The sequence below is a fragment of the Pleurodeles waltl genome, chromosome 9 (assembly GCF_031143425.1).
Source record: "Pleurodeles waltl isolate 20211129_DDA chromosome 9, aPleWal1.hap1.20221129, whole genome shotgun sequence".
NCBI lineage: Eukaryota > Metazoa > Chordata > Amphibia > Caudata > Salamandridae > Pleurodeles > Pleurodeles waltl.
The window spans coordinates 498,698,527-498,714,374 of record NC_090448.1 but is presented as its reverse complement, the minus strand read 5'-3'; the positions used below and the strand labels follow the sequence as shown (position 1 = coordinate 498,714,374).

Genomic DNA, 15,848 nt, shown 5'->3' with positions numbered 1-15,848 from the left:
GCAGGATGGATACATGCCCATGTGCTCTGCTTTCCTCATGTGTGTGATCAGCAGCTGGTCTTTTGTATTCTTTTTAGAAATTTCTATATCTTGAAGAAACATCGACATCTACTTATTACAAATTAAAGCGAGGCAAATAGATCAGTTGGGAAAAGGTTTTAAGCTGCTGTCCAGACACAGCCTTTGTGTAAAGTGATGCTGCTCCAGTAGTGCAGTGTCCATCTTGGTTCACCCACAAAAGAAGTGTGATTTTTTTTTTTTCTTTTTTTTTTTTGCACCTGGTTGTCATCAGCCTCTCGGGAACAGTAAGGGAAAGACAGAAAGGCCGGCCTCATCTGAAGGTTTCCTCATCTTGCAAAAAGTCTACAGTCCCATTCCCAATCCTGACCTTTCACAAAATGGCATTCCTCAGGAAGTCTAATCAGCAGCTCTTTGATAACCTAAAGGTCTCATAGAATATCTGAAGTAGGTTTCTCATCTCTAACTTCAGTTTCTAGGTATCCTCCCTCCAACTACAGAATTGCAGGCAATACACTTCCACTGTCTGGTTACCCTCATCTAGTGCTGTGCTAAACCAGGAGCATTCATATGAGAAATCACGTTGCTTTTGTAATTAATACTTTGAGCCAAACTTTGAGGATGAGCATCAGAAGACACCTGCTCCAATGTTTGAATTATTTACCCCGTATATTCTTGAGCATTGCTGTGATCATTAAGTTACTGCCTCCTTTAAACGCAGCCTAAATGTCTTGGTGTCCCTATGTATGCGTCCAGCCATTATTTCCAACTTCCATCCTCTGAGCTGATAAACTGCCCATGCTGAAGCAGTGATCTAGTGGTAGGATAGCAGGGAACTGATAGTTATCCTGATTCTACTGCCTAACAAAATATCTATTATAGCACTATCACAGATGCAAATAATGTTTCTTTCTAGTTTTGCATTCTCAGACTTCATACTACTTAAGAAAATCCTCCTTTATAGTCCCAAAACCGGACATGAAAACCTGACCTTGAGTTAAAACTTACAACTGTTGCTTCTCCTTTTTTTCAAAATAACCTTCTCCTCTGGTGTTTGTTTTAATGTCAATTATTATATCTCTGCAAATTGCTCACACTTCATTTAAAATATATCATCCTGTCCTTCATTGAAAAGCCTACTCATGCAACCTACCACATCCTAATCTCCTCTAGCTCGTCTAATAATCCTGCCAACCATCTGAATAGACTTGCATGCTCCACCAGACGTCTTCCCTCCCTGAGGATCACACCTAAATCCTTAACCACTATCGCTGGGTTCCGGGGCAGCATGCTGTGTGGCATAAAGTGCTTCAACGCCTCAGCAAGGGATGTGAGCGCTATGTTAATGCACTTCCAATACAATGCAAATTAGACTCTCCAGTAATCACACTTCTACTTTCTAGGGTACAACGGTCTTTATTGACACATTTAATTATTATTTTCTTTCTATAGCATCTACTGTTTGATTTATTTGAATTATTATGCCTGCCTTCTTGTAGGTGGTGCTGCTGGAGGTGGCTATTCACAAGTTATCCCAATGGAAGAGGTAAAGTATATTTATTTCCAGAACTATTGGAATAGCCACATCGTATAATCCCATAAATTGCATTATTTAAAGAAACATATATATGTGTGTGTGTGAGTGTGTTTTTATTTTACCGCATAGTTACTGTAGCATTTCTTCTCTATTTATTTCTGTGCTTCACGATTCATGAGCAGTTCCCTATGAGGAAATGATGTTAGTCTAGGTGCACGTTTACTTCTAACACCTCTGCACTGTTTGCCTACAACGACAACACCCCACGATTCATAAGCTTTAAGGAGGGACCATCAGCACTTTCAGTTTGTGTGCCAACTTGGGATAGCTGTAAGGCAACTGCATGTAGAACATGTTCATGTGTGGCTCACTCCTGTGTCCAGTAATGATTCAAGTCCTGTAGTGGTTTACCGAGCTTTCGCCTGCCTTTCCCTTGGGATGTTAATAGTCTCTCCAGTACATTAAGAAGACAAAAGCCCCTGAATTAACATTATTCCTTTGTTTTCCTTACAATGCACAATACACTTAAAGACCTAATTATATTCGTTTTAAGTCATAATGCCCCCTATTTACTGACCCATAGAGCAATAAAAATGAAGTTACTCTGGGTGGGCTGAAGAAACTGCCTACCTCCTTTCTTGTGACCTAGAACCGTGCTATAACTTTGACATGACAAGCATACTCCCTTCTCTTGACTCGGCTCATACGTCAGCACTCATTGACGTGAGCCGGTCTTGCGCCTCCCCACAAATCCAAAACATCATTAGCAACAATATAGTGCACTGCTGTTGGCAGAAGAAACCTTTCATCCTGCCCCAATGTTGTAGGTATAGTCCAAGTATTTCTGTGGCACTGGCTGCCATAATATGCCACTTCCAAAGACCCTTGTCAAATCTGTGTTCAGTACACTTGCGGAACTAATAACATGACCTATGCACTTACAGGACATCATATCTCCTTATATTACATGGGATTCTGCAATCCTTGAATAAAAAAAGTCTCTAATTTATTTTTATAATCAGTGACTTTTAATTCACCTAGTCATCGATTATAAAGGACTGATGTCAGAACCCAACTGTAATAACGTATCACAGTTGAGTTCTGATGTTGCAGTGCCTGCTGCCAGTGCCAGCACGAAGGGGAAAGGCTGGTCAGGCCATATAGAGCAAAATTTAAAGCAGCTGTTCATAGAACTAAAATGAATCATGGCGTTTCTTTCTTCTGCTCTGTCTATTTTAAAGTGACAAGCAGAAAGGAGCTCTTTATTGGAACATATTTTTTTTTTCACTCCTTAGGTAATTATAGAAAAGTTAGAAACTTTTTGTATATTTCTACACATTCCGGAGGTACCACAGCTCTTTTTTAATATTAAATTGGGTTGTATTAAACAGTTTCTAATATCTTTTTGCAACAAATATTTAACAGCTTGTATTAAACAGATTGTAATGTTTTTTTTGCTACGAATATATAACAACTTTTTTGATTGGGTTTAATTTTGTACTAGAGATTGTATTTTAATTCTTTGTGTATGCAAACATGCTCTCTTTCATATGGTAGAGCTACATTCCAAGGATTCAAGTGGTTTGTAGGAAAGACAATGGTGTGACCATGTATTACATGGTATAAAGTACTCCTGTTATACATGATAAGGATATTGCCAATCACAGAGACGTTCCATACCCTTATAAAGGAATTCAGCCTTCAGCAGTGTACCTCCATATAGTCATCGAACTCCGCTGTGACTTGCAATATCCCTATCATGTATGGCATGGGGTACTTTATTCTATATATATATATATATATGTTCGGTGGCATATGTAGCTGCAGATACACATGCTGTGCATTATCCTGCCATCTAGTGTTGGGCTCGGAGTGTTACAAGTTGTTTTTCTTCGAAGAAGTCTTTTCGAGTCACGGGACCGAGTGACTCCTCCCTTTCGGCTCCATTGCGCATGGGCATCGACTCCATCTTAGATTGTTTTCTTTCCGCCATCGGGTTTGGACGTGTTCCTCTTCGCTCCGTATTTCAAATCAGGAAAGTTAGCTAAAGTATTGAAAATTCGACGGTATTGTTATCGCTCGGTACCGGGTTAGTGTTAGTGTATCGGCACCGACAATCAAGACCTCTTCGGCGGCCCTTCCGGGCTTCCACTCTTCACCGAGACCTGGTCGGCCCGACCACACCCGTCGTCCCAGACTAATGGACCGGACCCCCTTCTGCTTCTGTCCTAAGTGCCACGCGAAGTATCCTTATACAGACCAGCATTGGGTCTGTAACCTGTGTTTGTCACCCGAACTCAGAGAGGATACCTGTGAAGCTTGCCGAGCGTTTTGATCAATAAAGACCTTGCGGGATCGATGCGCAAGAAGACTGCATATGGTGTCGAAACCGAAAGAACAGCTCGACGTCCAAGAGGAAGAAAGTATCTCCATCCAAGAGATGGACTCGGATGAATCCGAAGGTGAACGACCCTCGACGGTGCAACGAACCGTGAGTAAACCTGCCCGGTCCCAAAGTCAGGTTCAGATAAAAAAACTTAAGGCCATGGGGATGCCACCGCCAACAGGCCATGGCTTAACCCACCGAAAGGAAGGTGACCAAACATCAGCACCGAAAAAGGCCAAAGAGTTGCCGAAGACTTCCGACTCCGGTCGAGAATCCAGCACCGAACGATCTCGACACTGAGTGATCGAATTGACTAAGCCCCGAAAAATCTCCTCTGAACCGAAAAATACTTTTATTGCAGAATCTTTGGTACCGTTAAAAGCGGCTTCAGAGCCAAAAAAAAGCTCTTATAAAGAAGAGCAAGGACTTTCCAGCCAACTCAAGGAAAGACATCGATTCGAACAAGAGTTAGGTATGGAAGAACCTGACCATACACAAAGGAGGTTACATATACAAAAAGAGAATGGCAAAATACAAACTTTTCCTCCACTCAAATCAAAAAGGAAGCTTGCATTTCAGGAGACAGAAATGCAACCTAAAGCAAAAGTGGTTAGAGACAAATCTCCACCACCAATGGTCTCACCACAACCGTCCCCACCACACTCACCACAACTGTCACCAGTGGGAACACCTATAATGCAGTCACCCACACATACTCGGATGACACAGGATGATGCTGATGCATGGGACTTATATGATGCGCCAGTATCGGATAACAATCCAGAATGTTATCCAACAAAGCTGTCACCACCAGAAGACAGTACTGCATATACGCAGGTACTATCCAGGGCAGCTACGTTCCACAACGTAGCAATGCACACAGAGCCAGTGGAGGATGACTTTCTTTTTAACACTCTGGCATCCACACATGCTTCCTATCAGAGTCTGCCGATGCTCCTGGGCATGCTCAAGCACGCGCAACAGGTCTTCCAGGAGCCCGTAAAAGGAAGAGCTATAACGCCTAGAGTCGAAAAAAAGTACAACCCCTCCCCCCCCCCCCAACAGATCCTGTGTTCATAACACAGCAGCTCACACCGGTCTCAGTGGTTGTAGGGGCAGCAAGGAAAAGAGCAAACTCTCAATCATCAGGAGATGCTCCGCCACCTGACAAAGAAAGTAGAAAATTTGACGCTACAGGCAGCCAATCAATGACTAATTGCGAATTCACAAGCCCTACTTGCACGCTATGACAGGACACACTGGGACGAGATGCAAGACATCATACAGCACTTGCCCAAGGAACATCAAAAACGTGGCCAGCAAGTAGTGGAGGAAGGACAGGCCATATCTAACAACCAGATAAGGTCTGCACTAGACTCGGCAGACACGGCAGCACGGACTGTCAACACGGCTGTAACCATTCGCAGACATGCATGGCTGAGAAGTTCGGGATTCAAGCCGGAGATTCAACAAGGGATGTTAAATATGCCATTTAATCAACAACAGTTGTTTGGGCCGGAAGTCGATACAGCCATTGAAAAAATGAAAAAAGACACAGACACGGCCAAAGCCATGGGCGCGCTCTATTCCCCACAAGTCAGAGGCACCTTTAGAAAACCACAATTCAGAGGAGGGTTTCGGCAACAAACATTTGAGCCTTCCATCTCTCAAACCAGACCCACCTATCAATCACAATACCAAAGGGGAGGGTTTTGTGGTTCATATAGAGGACAATTCCCAAAAGGAAGGGGAAAATTCCAACCAACCAAGCCAAACCAAACAGTGACTTCAATGTCACAACACCCCAGCACTTGTCACCAGTGGGGGGAGGCTAACCACATACTACCAAAACTGGACACACATTACCACAGACGCATGGGTCCTATCAATTATCCAACATGGTTATTGCATAGAATTCGCAACATTCCCTCCAGATGTGCCACCCAAAACACACAGACTGTCTCAACAACACTTAGACCTATTACAAATAGAGGTCCAAGCACTGCTACAAAAACAAGCAATAGAGCTTGTACCCAATCATCAAAAAGGAACAGGCATCTACTCACTATATTTCCTGATTCCAAAAAAGGACAAAACGTTAAGACCTATCTTAGATCTCAGAACACTGAATCTCTTCATCAAATCAGACCATTTCCACATGGTAACACTTGAAGACGTAGTTCCCTTATTAAAAAAAAGAGGAATACATGACAACATTTGATCTCAAGGATGCGTATTTCCACATACCCATCCATCCTTCTCACAAAAAATACTTAGGGTTTGTAATGCACGGCACGGCATTCAAAGTGCTACCGTTCGGAATAACAACAGCCCCCAGGGTATTCAGAAAATGCCTAGCAGTAGTAGCCGCTCACATACGGAGACAGCACATGCACATATTTAGACGACTGGCTGATAAAAACCAACACTCAACAACAGAGTCTTCTTCACACGCAATACGTCATAGAAACTCTACACAAACTGGGGTTCTCTATAAATTACAAAAAGTCACATCTGCAACCATCCCAAATACAACAATACTTGGGAGCAACACTCAACACACAAAGGGCAATTGCCACTCCAAGTCCACAAAGAATCCAATCGTTCCAAAATGTAAGATCAAGTATACAACTAAACCATCATTACACTGTAAAGTTTGTAATGAAACTACTATGCATGATGTCCTCATGCATAGCCATCGTCCCAAAGGCAAGATTACACATGCGGCCCTTCCAACAGTGCCTAGCAAAACAATGGACACAAGCACAGGGTCAACTTCAAGATCTAGTGTTGATAGACCGCCAAACACACTCCTTGCTTCAATGGTGGAACACTATAAATTTAAACAAAGGGCGACCATTCCAAGACCCAGTGCCTCAAGATATTATCACAACAGATGCTTCCATGGTTGGGTGGGGAGCACACCTCAATCTCAGCATACAGGGTCAATGGGACAATCAACAAAAACAACTTTGCATAAATCATTTGGAACTGCTAGCGGTTTTTCTAGCACTAAAAGCGTTTTAGCCACTAGTAGCCCACAAACACATTCTTGTCAAGACAGACAACATGACAACAATGTACTATCTCAACAAACAAGGGGGGACACACTCGTCACAACTGTGTCTCTTAGCACAAAAGATTTGGCATTGGGCAATTCACAACCACATTCGCCTAATAGCACAATACATACCTGGCATTCAGAATCAGTTAGCCGACAATCTCAGTCGAGATCACCAGCAAACTCACAAATGGGAAATACATCCCCAGATCCTACAGAATCAATTCCACAGCTGGGGAACACCAAACATAGACCTATTCGCAACAAAAGAAAAAGCAAAATGCCAAAACTTTGTGTCCAGGTACCCACACCCGCAGTCCAAGGGCAATGCTCTATGGAACAACTGGTCAGGGATATTTGCTTACGCTTTTCCCCCTCTCCCACTCATTCCTTATCTGGTCAACAAACTCAAACTAATACTCATAGCACCAACCTGGGCTCGCCAACCGTGGTATGCAACACTGTTGGACTTATCAGTAGTACCTCACATCAAACTACCAAACAGGCCAGATCTGTTAACACAACACAAACAACAGATCAGACACTCGAATCCAGCATCGCTCAATCTAGCAATCTGGCTACTGAAGTCTTAGAATTCAGACATTTAAACCTTACACAAGAGTGTATGCAGATCATAAAACAAGCGAGAAAACCTACAACAAGACATTGTTACGCAAACAAATGGAAAAGATTTGTTTGCTACTGCCACACTAATCAAATTCAGCCACTACATGCCTCCACAAAAGACATTGTCAGCTATCTATTACACTTACAAAAGTCTAATCTAGCATTCTCTTCCATTAAAATCCATCTCACTGCAATATCTGTCTATCTGCAGATTACACATACAACATCACTTTTTAGAATCCCAGTCATTAAAGCATTTATGGAGGGACTAAAAAGAATCATACCCCCAAGGACACCACCAGTACCTTTGTGGAACCTTAATATTGTATTAACACGACTCATGGGCCCACCATTCAAACCCATGCATTCTTGTCAAATCCAATATCTGACTTGGTCAAGTGCCTTTCTAATAGCCATCACATCACTTAGAAGAGTAAGTGAGATACAAGCATTTACTATTCAGGAACCCTTTATACAGATACATAAACATAAAGTGGTTCTCCGTGCAAATCCAAAATTCTTACCAAAGCTCATATCACCATTCCATCTAAACCAAACTGTGGAACTCCCAGTCTTCTTCCCACAACCAGACTCAGTAGCAGAAAGAGCTTTACATACATTAGACATCAAAAGAGCACTAATGTTTTACATTGACAGAACGAAACAATTTAGCAAAACAAAACAATTGTTTGTAGCTTTCCAAAAACCTCATGCAGGTAACCCTATATCCAAACAAGGCATTGCCAGATGGATAGTTAAATGTATTCAAACTTACTACATTAAAGCAAAAAGAGAATTACCTATTACACCAAGAGCACATTCCACTAGAAAGAAAGGCGCCACAATGGCTTTTCTTGGGAATATACCAATGACAGAAATTTGTATGGCAGCCACCTGGTCTACGCCTCATACATTTACTAAGCCTTACTGTGTAGATGTGTTAGCAACACAACAAGCTACAGTAGGACAGGCTGTATTAAGAACATTATTTCAGACAACTTCAACTCCTACAGGCTAAACCACCGCTTTATAGAGAGATTACTGCTTAGTAGTCTATGCACAGCATGTGTATCTGCAGCTACATATGCCACCGAATGGGAAATGTCACTTACCCAGTGTACATCTGTTCGTGGCATGAGACGCTGCAGATTAACATGCGCCCTCCCACCTCCCCGGTAGCCTGTAGCCGTTTTATAGTTGCATGAAAATTGTAAATATGTAAATAAATACATATTGTTTTAATACACATTAGGTACATACATTACTACTCCATTGCATGGTTACCTCTAGTATACTCACAACTCCTACCCCACCCTCTGCGGGGAAAACAATCTAAGATGGAGTCGAGGCCCATGCGCAATGAAGCCGAAAGGGAGGAGTCACTCGGTCCCGTGACTCGAAAAGACTTCTTCGAAGAAAAACAACTTGTAACACTCCGAGCCCAACAGTAGACGGCAGGATAATACACAGCATGTGAATCTGCAGTGTCTCATGCCACGAACAGATGTACACTGGGTAAGTGACATATTCCATATATATATAGTGGTTCCTACAGAAGAAAGCATCCTATTCACATTTGTTTGCATGTGCTCTAAATGCTTCAGCCTGAAGTCACTAACCAAGTTAACTGCGAAAATGTGTGTACCTAGTTGCTTCCATTCCACTAGAAGTAAATCTGTTTCTATCCATTCACCTCCCTATATTACTAAACAGTACCCACGCACAATGGCATTTGGAACCTTCTCCCAATCATCCTGCCTAACTTAGTTTGGCTCCTGTCATTCTGTATCCAGCCTCTAGCAGACCAAACACTAAAACTCTTTACTAAAATCCATATTGCAAAGAATGTTGAAGAGATTTGTGAGGCTATCAGCTTACGGTCACCGGAGCAAAAAGAAAGCTTATTTCCAAGGCCAGGTACAAAGCTCTCTGACAATGAACAGTGTTGATCTGCAATGAACTGGAACTCCCCAGAACTGTCTATGTGCCCATAACCTTTCCATCAAACTCTGTGAAAAGTGTCTTTTCTGCTTATGAAGGTGACATTGCACATCTACCAGTCCCAAACCTTAAAAAAATCTATGATGACTGTTGCTTATGTTATGATAGTGGGCCCAAAGCCAACTAGAACAAAAACCTTTAAGGCGGGTAACCATACCTTTGCCAAAGTTACTGCTTTTTCCTGCCAGGGTTTTTTTTTTTTAAACTCGAGTATGAACTAGAAGCCTCAGATTGCCAATAAAAAAGGGGAGCTTCTTAAGACTAATGCAGCTGTGACTAGCTTTGCTGATAGCTTTAGGAGTAGGGCGCCCCAAGCTATAACTGAGGTCTGTCAGGCAAAGTGTGTTTCTAAGGCAATATATGGCAGTAATATCTGAGGTTAAAAAGGGTAGATCCTTTATAGTCCATGAAAAACATGTTCTAAAGGCGTGTGTTGAGCGTCCCTCAAAGTACCCCTCCTTTCTGTGTACATGAAGAACTAGAAGTAAAGTACATTGGGGACATTAATGCCCTCAGGCCACTGCTATTTTGGACTAAGGCAAATCAGCCTACCTCAAGAATATTAATGAGGTAGTTCCCAGTTTGCAGCCCAGTAGGAAATGACGGTATCACAGGTGGACCCCATTTCGTTTGTGAATGCATTACCACCACACTTCTGTAGTCGGTATACTATTAATGTTTTCAACTGGATTCGGCCTCAAAACATTAATACATACCATGCTGATTCAGTATTTGGAAACAAAACCCCTACAAATACTGTATTGGTTGCAAACTCATATTGCGATTTGATAAGGTGTTACCAAATTGCGGTTTGGGTTTGATACATACTAAAATGCTTTTTTGCAGCCATAAACAGGCCAGTAATGCAAATAGGCCCATTTGCGACCTCAGAAAGCTTGATACATCTGCCCCTAGTCTTTTGAGTCACAATTCACCACAGGAGTACACTTCTTAAGCCCCCTGGACGAAGGGGGCTAGGTGAACTTAAAAACTCAGTTTTTCAGGCAGGGGCCAACATCAGGTCTCAGGATAGGTCCAGTTACCACTGGTCAACTGGGTACTTTCAGGAAAAGGTACCCTGCAGCGTGTTGTCTCCCAATAGCCACCCAGAAGGTCATCCAAGTGATCCTTGGAGGCGACTCTTTGTCCTGGCTACAAAGGGGAGCAGGTCCAGTCCTTCAGGGCATCTTTCAAGTTGCAGACAGCAGGTCCAGTCCACTCCTGATCATACTCACATCCAGAAAGTGTTCTGAACTAGGTGCTTGGAGATGCCACATTTATGCCTGGCACGGGTAGAGGTGAGTTCTGGCCCCTCCCAAATCAGGGAGGCAAATGTTCCCAGGCCTTGGCCTAATTACTTTTGTAGTAATTCCTTAGTTCCTTTATGCCATAATTCAAACAGACCCCAAAAATGCAATGCGCTAAGGCATTTCCAAGATAGCAAAAGTCTTCGACTACTCTAAACTTGGCTCTAAGTGCTCAGGGTGTGTGTGGGTAATTTACTTTCTTAAACCTAGTGTCCTCCCACATCTAACAGTAAACGCAGTTTGAGGCAGGCACTACACCCATAAGATAAAGACAGAGGTCTGGTAAGACAAAGGCACGGTCCTCAAAAAAACAGACATCAAATACACAAGAACTATCTTGCCATCCTTTTATCCCTTTCAAGTGTGCCCCAAGTGTTACATGTGGCTCAACAAACATGTCAAGCAGAATTTGATACTATCTTGTCAAAGTGAGACCCACAGCCCCACCCTCCATATTCTGGAGTGTTCCGAGGAGTCATTTTTGCTCATTCAGAAACTTTGCTCCTGGCAGGCATTTCACACCTTTTTCATACCTATTCAATGCTAATTACTAGCTGGGAGAAGCTGGAGAGCCATTGCAAACTAGCCTCCAGGAATGTCAGGCAGGGCAGAGATAACTTTCTTAAAGTTACTTTTCCCTAATAGTCAATAAACATCTAACTTCACCATTGATTTTGATTATTAATAACTATTAAAAATAGTTGCTACTTTTTTTGCTCATTCCTACAATGCAGTATTACTATTTAATATTGTTTAACAGTGTTTCTCTGTGGGCCAACTATCCTTCTTATAGTGAAAAAAAACTTTTGGTAAGTCACTATAAGGACATTTTAACATTACATTTCTATATGTTCTAGTTTTAAACACCATGCTCCTTGCCTTCTGTGGTTCAAAGCATTTTTAGGGGTGACTTATTAATTTATTAAATGTGAGTTTTTTACCAGTTAAAAGGGTTTCTCTTGCCAGATCAAGTTGCAGTGTGTACACTGCTACTGCTATTCTGCACAGGGTAGGCCTGAAGCCATGTTTGTACTGCCACTGTAGAGAATGGCAGAATAGCTGTGTTACAGTCAACAAGTGGTGTTATAACTTCCAGGCCCTGGGTGCACTTTCTACACATTATACTAGGGACTCATAGGTTAAATATGCCAATTAGGAGTATGCCATTTCTACCATGTTTACAACTGGAGCACAGGCACTTTTCTACAGGCTAGCAGAGGGTAAAATACACAAAGTTCTGAAGCCAGCCAAAATAATTAAGAGTCCAGCAAAGGCTAAAAATCTAGGCTGACCCTGCAGAAAAGCAGATTTCCTAAAACTATCAAAATTATTTGTACTTTTTAAAATACTTAGTACAAAGTGGGATTTTTTTAATCAAACACAGTTTCAAAAGCTTAACACGACTTGTCAATTATTAATATATGCATTTTAATTAAAGAATACTCGATAACCTAAATCTAATGGTTTATTGTTCGTAAATGGTACAGTAAAGGATGAGGAAGCATGTGGGTTAGCTTCTTTTTTTTAGCGGTATATTTTATGTGGTTTTAGAGGTTGCAAGGAGCACACACTGGAGTTTACCCCATTAAACTTGCATTAAAACACAGAATGTATGCCTGTAGGAGGCTGGACTGGCTTTTAGTGGGTACCAAGAGGTACTTACACCTTGCACCAGGCCCAGGTATCCCTTATTAGTGTAGAGGGGTGTCTAGCAGCTTAGGCTGATAGAAAAGGTAGCTTAGCAGAGCAGCTTCGGCTGAACTAGGAGACGAGTGAAGCTCCTACAGTACCACTATTGTCACAAGCACAATATCATAAGAAAACACAATACACAGATATATTAAAAATAAAGGTACTTTATTTGTATGACAATATGCCAAAGTGTCTCAGTGAGTACCCTCAGTATGAGGATAGCAAATATACACAAGATATATGTACACAATACCAAAATATGCAGTAATAGCAATAGAAAACAGTGCAAACAATGTATAGTCACAATAGAATGCAATGGGGGCACATAGGGAGAGGGGCAACACAAACCATATACTCTAGAAGTGGAATGCGAACCACGAATGGACCCCAAACCTATGTGACCTTGTAGAGGGTCGCTGGGACTGTAAGAAAACAGTTAGGGTTAGAAAAATAGCCCACCCCACCCCAAGACCCTGAAAAGTGGGTGCCAAGTGCACCTAAGTTCCCCAAAGAGCACAGAAGTCGTGATAGGGGAATTCTGCAAGGAAGACCAACACCAGCAATGCAACAACAATGGATTTCCTGATGAGAGTACCTGTGGAACAAGGGGACCAAGTCCAAGAGTCACGATCAAGTCGGGAGTGGGCAGATGCCCAGGAAATGCCAGCTGTGGGTGCAAAGAAGCTGCCACCGGATGGTAGAAGCTGTGGATTCTGCAAGAACGACAAGGGCTAGAAACTTCCCCTTTGGAGGATGGATGTCCCACGTCGTGAAGAGTCGTGCAGAGGTGTTTCCGTGCAGAAAGAGCGCAAACAAGCCTTGCTAGCTGCAAGGGTCGCGGTTAGGGTTTTTGGATGCTGCTGTGGCCCAGGAGGGACCAGGATGTCGCCAACTGCGTGAGGAGACAGGGGGGGCGTCCAGCAAGACAAAGAGCCCACTCAGAAGCAAGCAGCACCCGCAGAAGTGCCGGAACAGGCACTACGAAGTGGAGTGAACCGGAGCTCACCCGAAGTCACAAAGGAGGGTCCCACGACGCCAGAGGACAACTCAGGAGGTCGTGCACTGCAGGTTAGAGTGCTGGGGACCCAGGCTTGGCTGTGCACAAAGGAAATCCTGTAAGAGTGCACAGGAGCCGGAGCAGCTGCAAAACACGCAGTTCCCAGCAATGCAGTCTAGCGTGGGAAGGCAAGGACTTACCTCCACCAAACTTGGACTGAAGAGTCACTGGACTGTGGGAGTCACTTGGACAGAGTTGCTGAGTTCAAGGGACCTCGCTCGTCGTGCTGAGAGGAGACCCAAAGGACCGGTGATGCAGTTCTTTGGTGCCTGCGGTTGCAGGGGGAAGATTCCGTCGACCCACAGGAGATTTCTTCGGAGCTTCTAGTGCAGAGGGGAGGCAGACTACCCCTACAGCATGCACCACCAGGAAAACAGTCGAGAAGGCGGCAAGATCAGCGTTACAAGGTCGCAGTAGTCGTCTTTGCTACTTTGTTGCAGTTTTGCAGGCTTCCAGCGCGGTCAGCAGTCGATTCCTTGGCAGAAGGTGAAGAGAGAGATGCAGAGGAACTCTGATGAGCTCTTGCATTCGTTATCTAAGGAATTCCCCAAAGCAGAGACCCTAAATAGCCAGAAAAGGAGGTTTGGCTACTTAGGAGAGAGGATAGGCTAGTAACACCTGAAGGAGCCTATCAGAAGGAGTCTCTGACGTCACCTGCTGGCACTGGCCACTCAGAGCAGTCCAGTGTTCCAGCAGCACCTCTGTTTCCAAGATGGCAGAGGTCTGGAGCACACTGGAGGAGCTCTGGGCACCTCCCAGGGGAGGTGCAGGTCAGGGGAGTGGTCACTCCCCTTTCCTTTGTCCAGTTTCACGCCAGAGCAGGGCTGAGGGATCCCTGAACCGGTGTAGACTGGCTTATGCAGAGATGGGCACCATCTGTGCCCATCAAAGCATTTTCAGAGGCTGGGGGAGGCTACTCCTCCCCAGCCCTGACACCTTTTTCCAAATGGAGAGGGTGTAACACCCTCTCTCTGAGGAAGTCCTTTGTTCTGCCTTCCTGGGCCAAGCCTGGCTGGACCCCAGGAGGGCAGAAACCTGTCTGAGGGGTTGGCGGCAGCTGCAGTGAAACCCCGGGAAAGGTAGTTTGGCAGTACCCGGGTCTGAGCTAGAGACTCGGGGGATCATGGAATTGTCTCCCCAATGCCAGAATGGCATTGGAGTGACAATTCCATGATCTTAGACATGTTACATGGCCATGTTCGGAGTTACCATTGTGACGCTATACATATGTCGTGACATATGTATAGTGGACGCGTGTAATGGTGTCCCCACACTCACAAAGTCCGGGGAATTTGCCCTGAACAATGTGGGAGCACCTTGTCTAGTGCCAGGGTGCCCACACCACACTAAATAACTTAGCACCCAACCTTTACCAGGTAAAGGTTAGACATATAGGTGACTTATAAGTTACTTAAGTGCAAAATGGCTGTGAAATAACGTGGACGTTATTTCACTCAGGCTGCAAGGCAGGCCTGTGTAAGAATTGTCAGAGCTCCCTATGGGTGGCAAAAGAAATGCTGCAGCCCATAGGGATCTCCTGGAACCCCAATACCCTGGGTACCTCAGTACCATATACTAGGGAATTATAAGGGTGTTCCAGTATGCCAATGTAAATTGGTGAAATTGGTCACTAGCCTGTTAGTGACAATTTGGAAAGAAATGAGAGAGCATAACCACTGAGGTTCTGGTTAGCAGAGCCTCAGTGAGACAGTTAGGCATCACACAGGGAACACATATATATATAGGTCCCAAACTTATGAGCACTGGGGTCCTGGCTAGCAGGGTCCCAGTGACACATAACAAACATACTGAAAACATAGGGTTTTCACTATGAGCACTGGGCCCTGGCTAGCAGGATCCCAGTGAGACAGTGAAAACACCTGACATATACTCACAAACAGGCCAAAAGTGGGGGTAACAAGGGTAGAAAGAGGCTACTTTCTCACAATGCCTTTTTTAAATACTCCAATATTCTGGTTCTCCCCACTTACTGCTTGCTATTAGTCCTACTATCTATGGTACCCACCTCCCTTTCTCCACATGTTACGGGATCACGTCTCAGTCCGCATCATTGGCTCCAACAAAGTTCACGGGGCAATGCAACATTTTTATTTTTGTGTGAATAGATCGTGTTCACCGTTCTAGCATACCACAATATTTAC

General features: G+C 43.7%; 1 protein-coding gene across 2 annotated transcripts in view; it reads left to right on the top strand.

Moving 5' to 3' along the window:
- The window catches only part of MTHFD1 (methylenetetrahydrofolate dehydrogenase, cyclohydrolase and formyltetrahydrofolate synthetase 1), a 293,116-nt gene that overhangs the window by 163,147 nt on the left and 114,121 nt on the right, over nt 1-15,848 (top strand). For both annotated transcript variants that reach the window (XM_069207350.1, XM_069207351.1), the window contains one exon: nt 1,518-1,564. In XM_069207350.1, the coding sequence (XP_069063451.1) occupies nt 1,518-1,564 (47 nt within the window). The remainder of the gene's footprint in view (nt 1-1,517; nt 1,565-15,848) is intronic.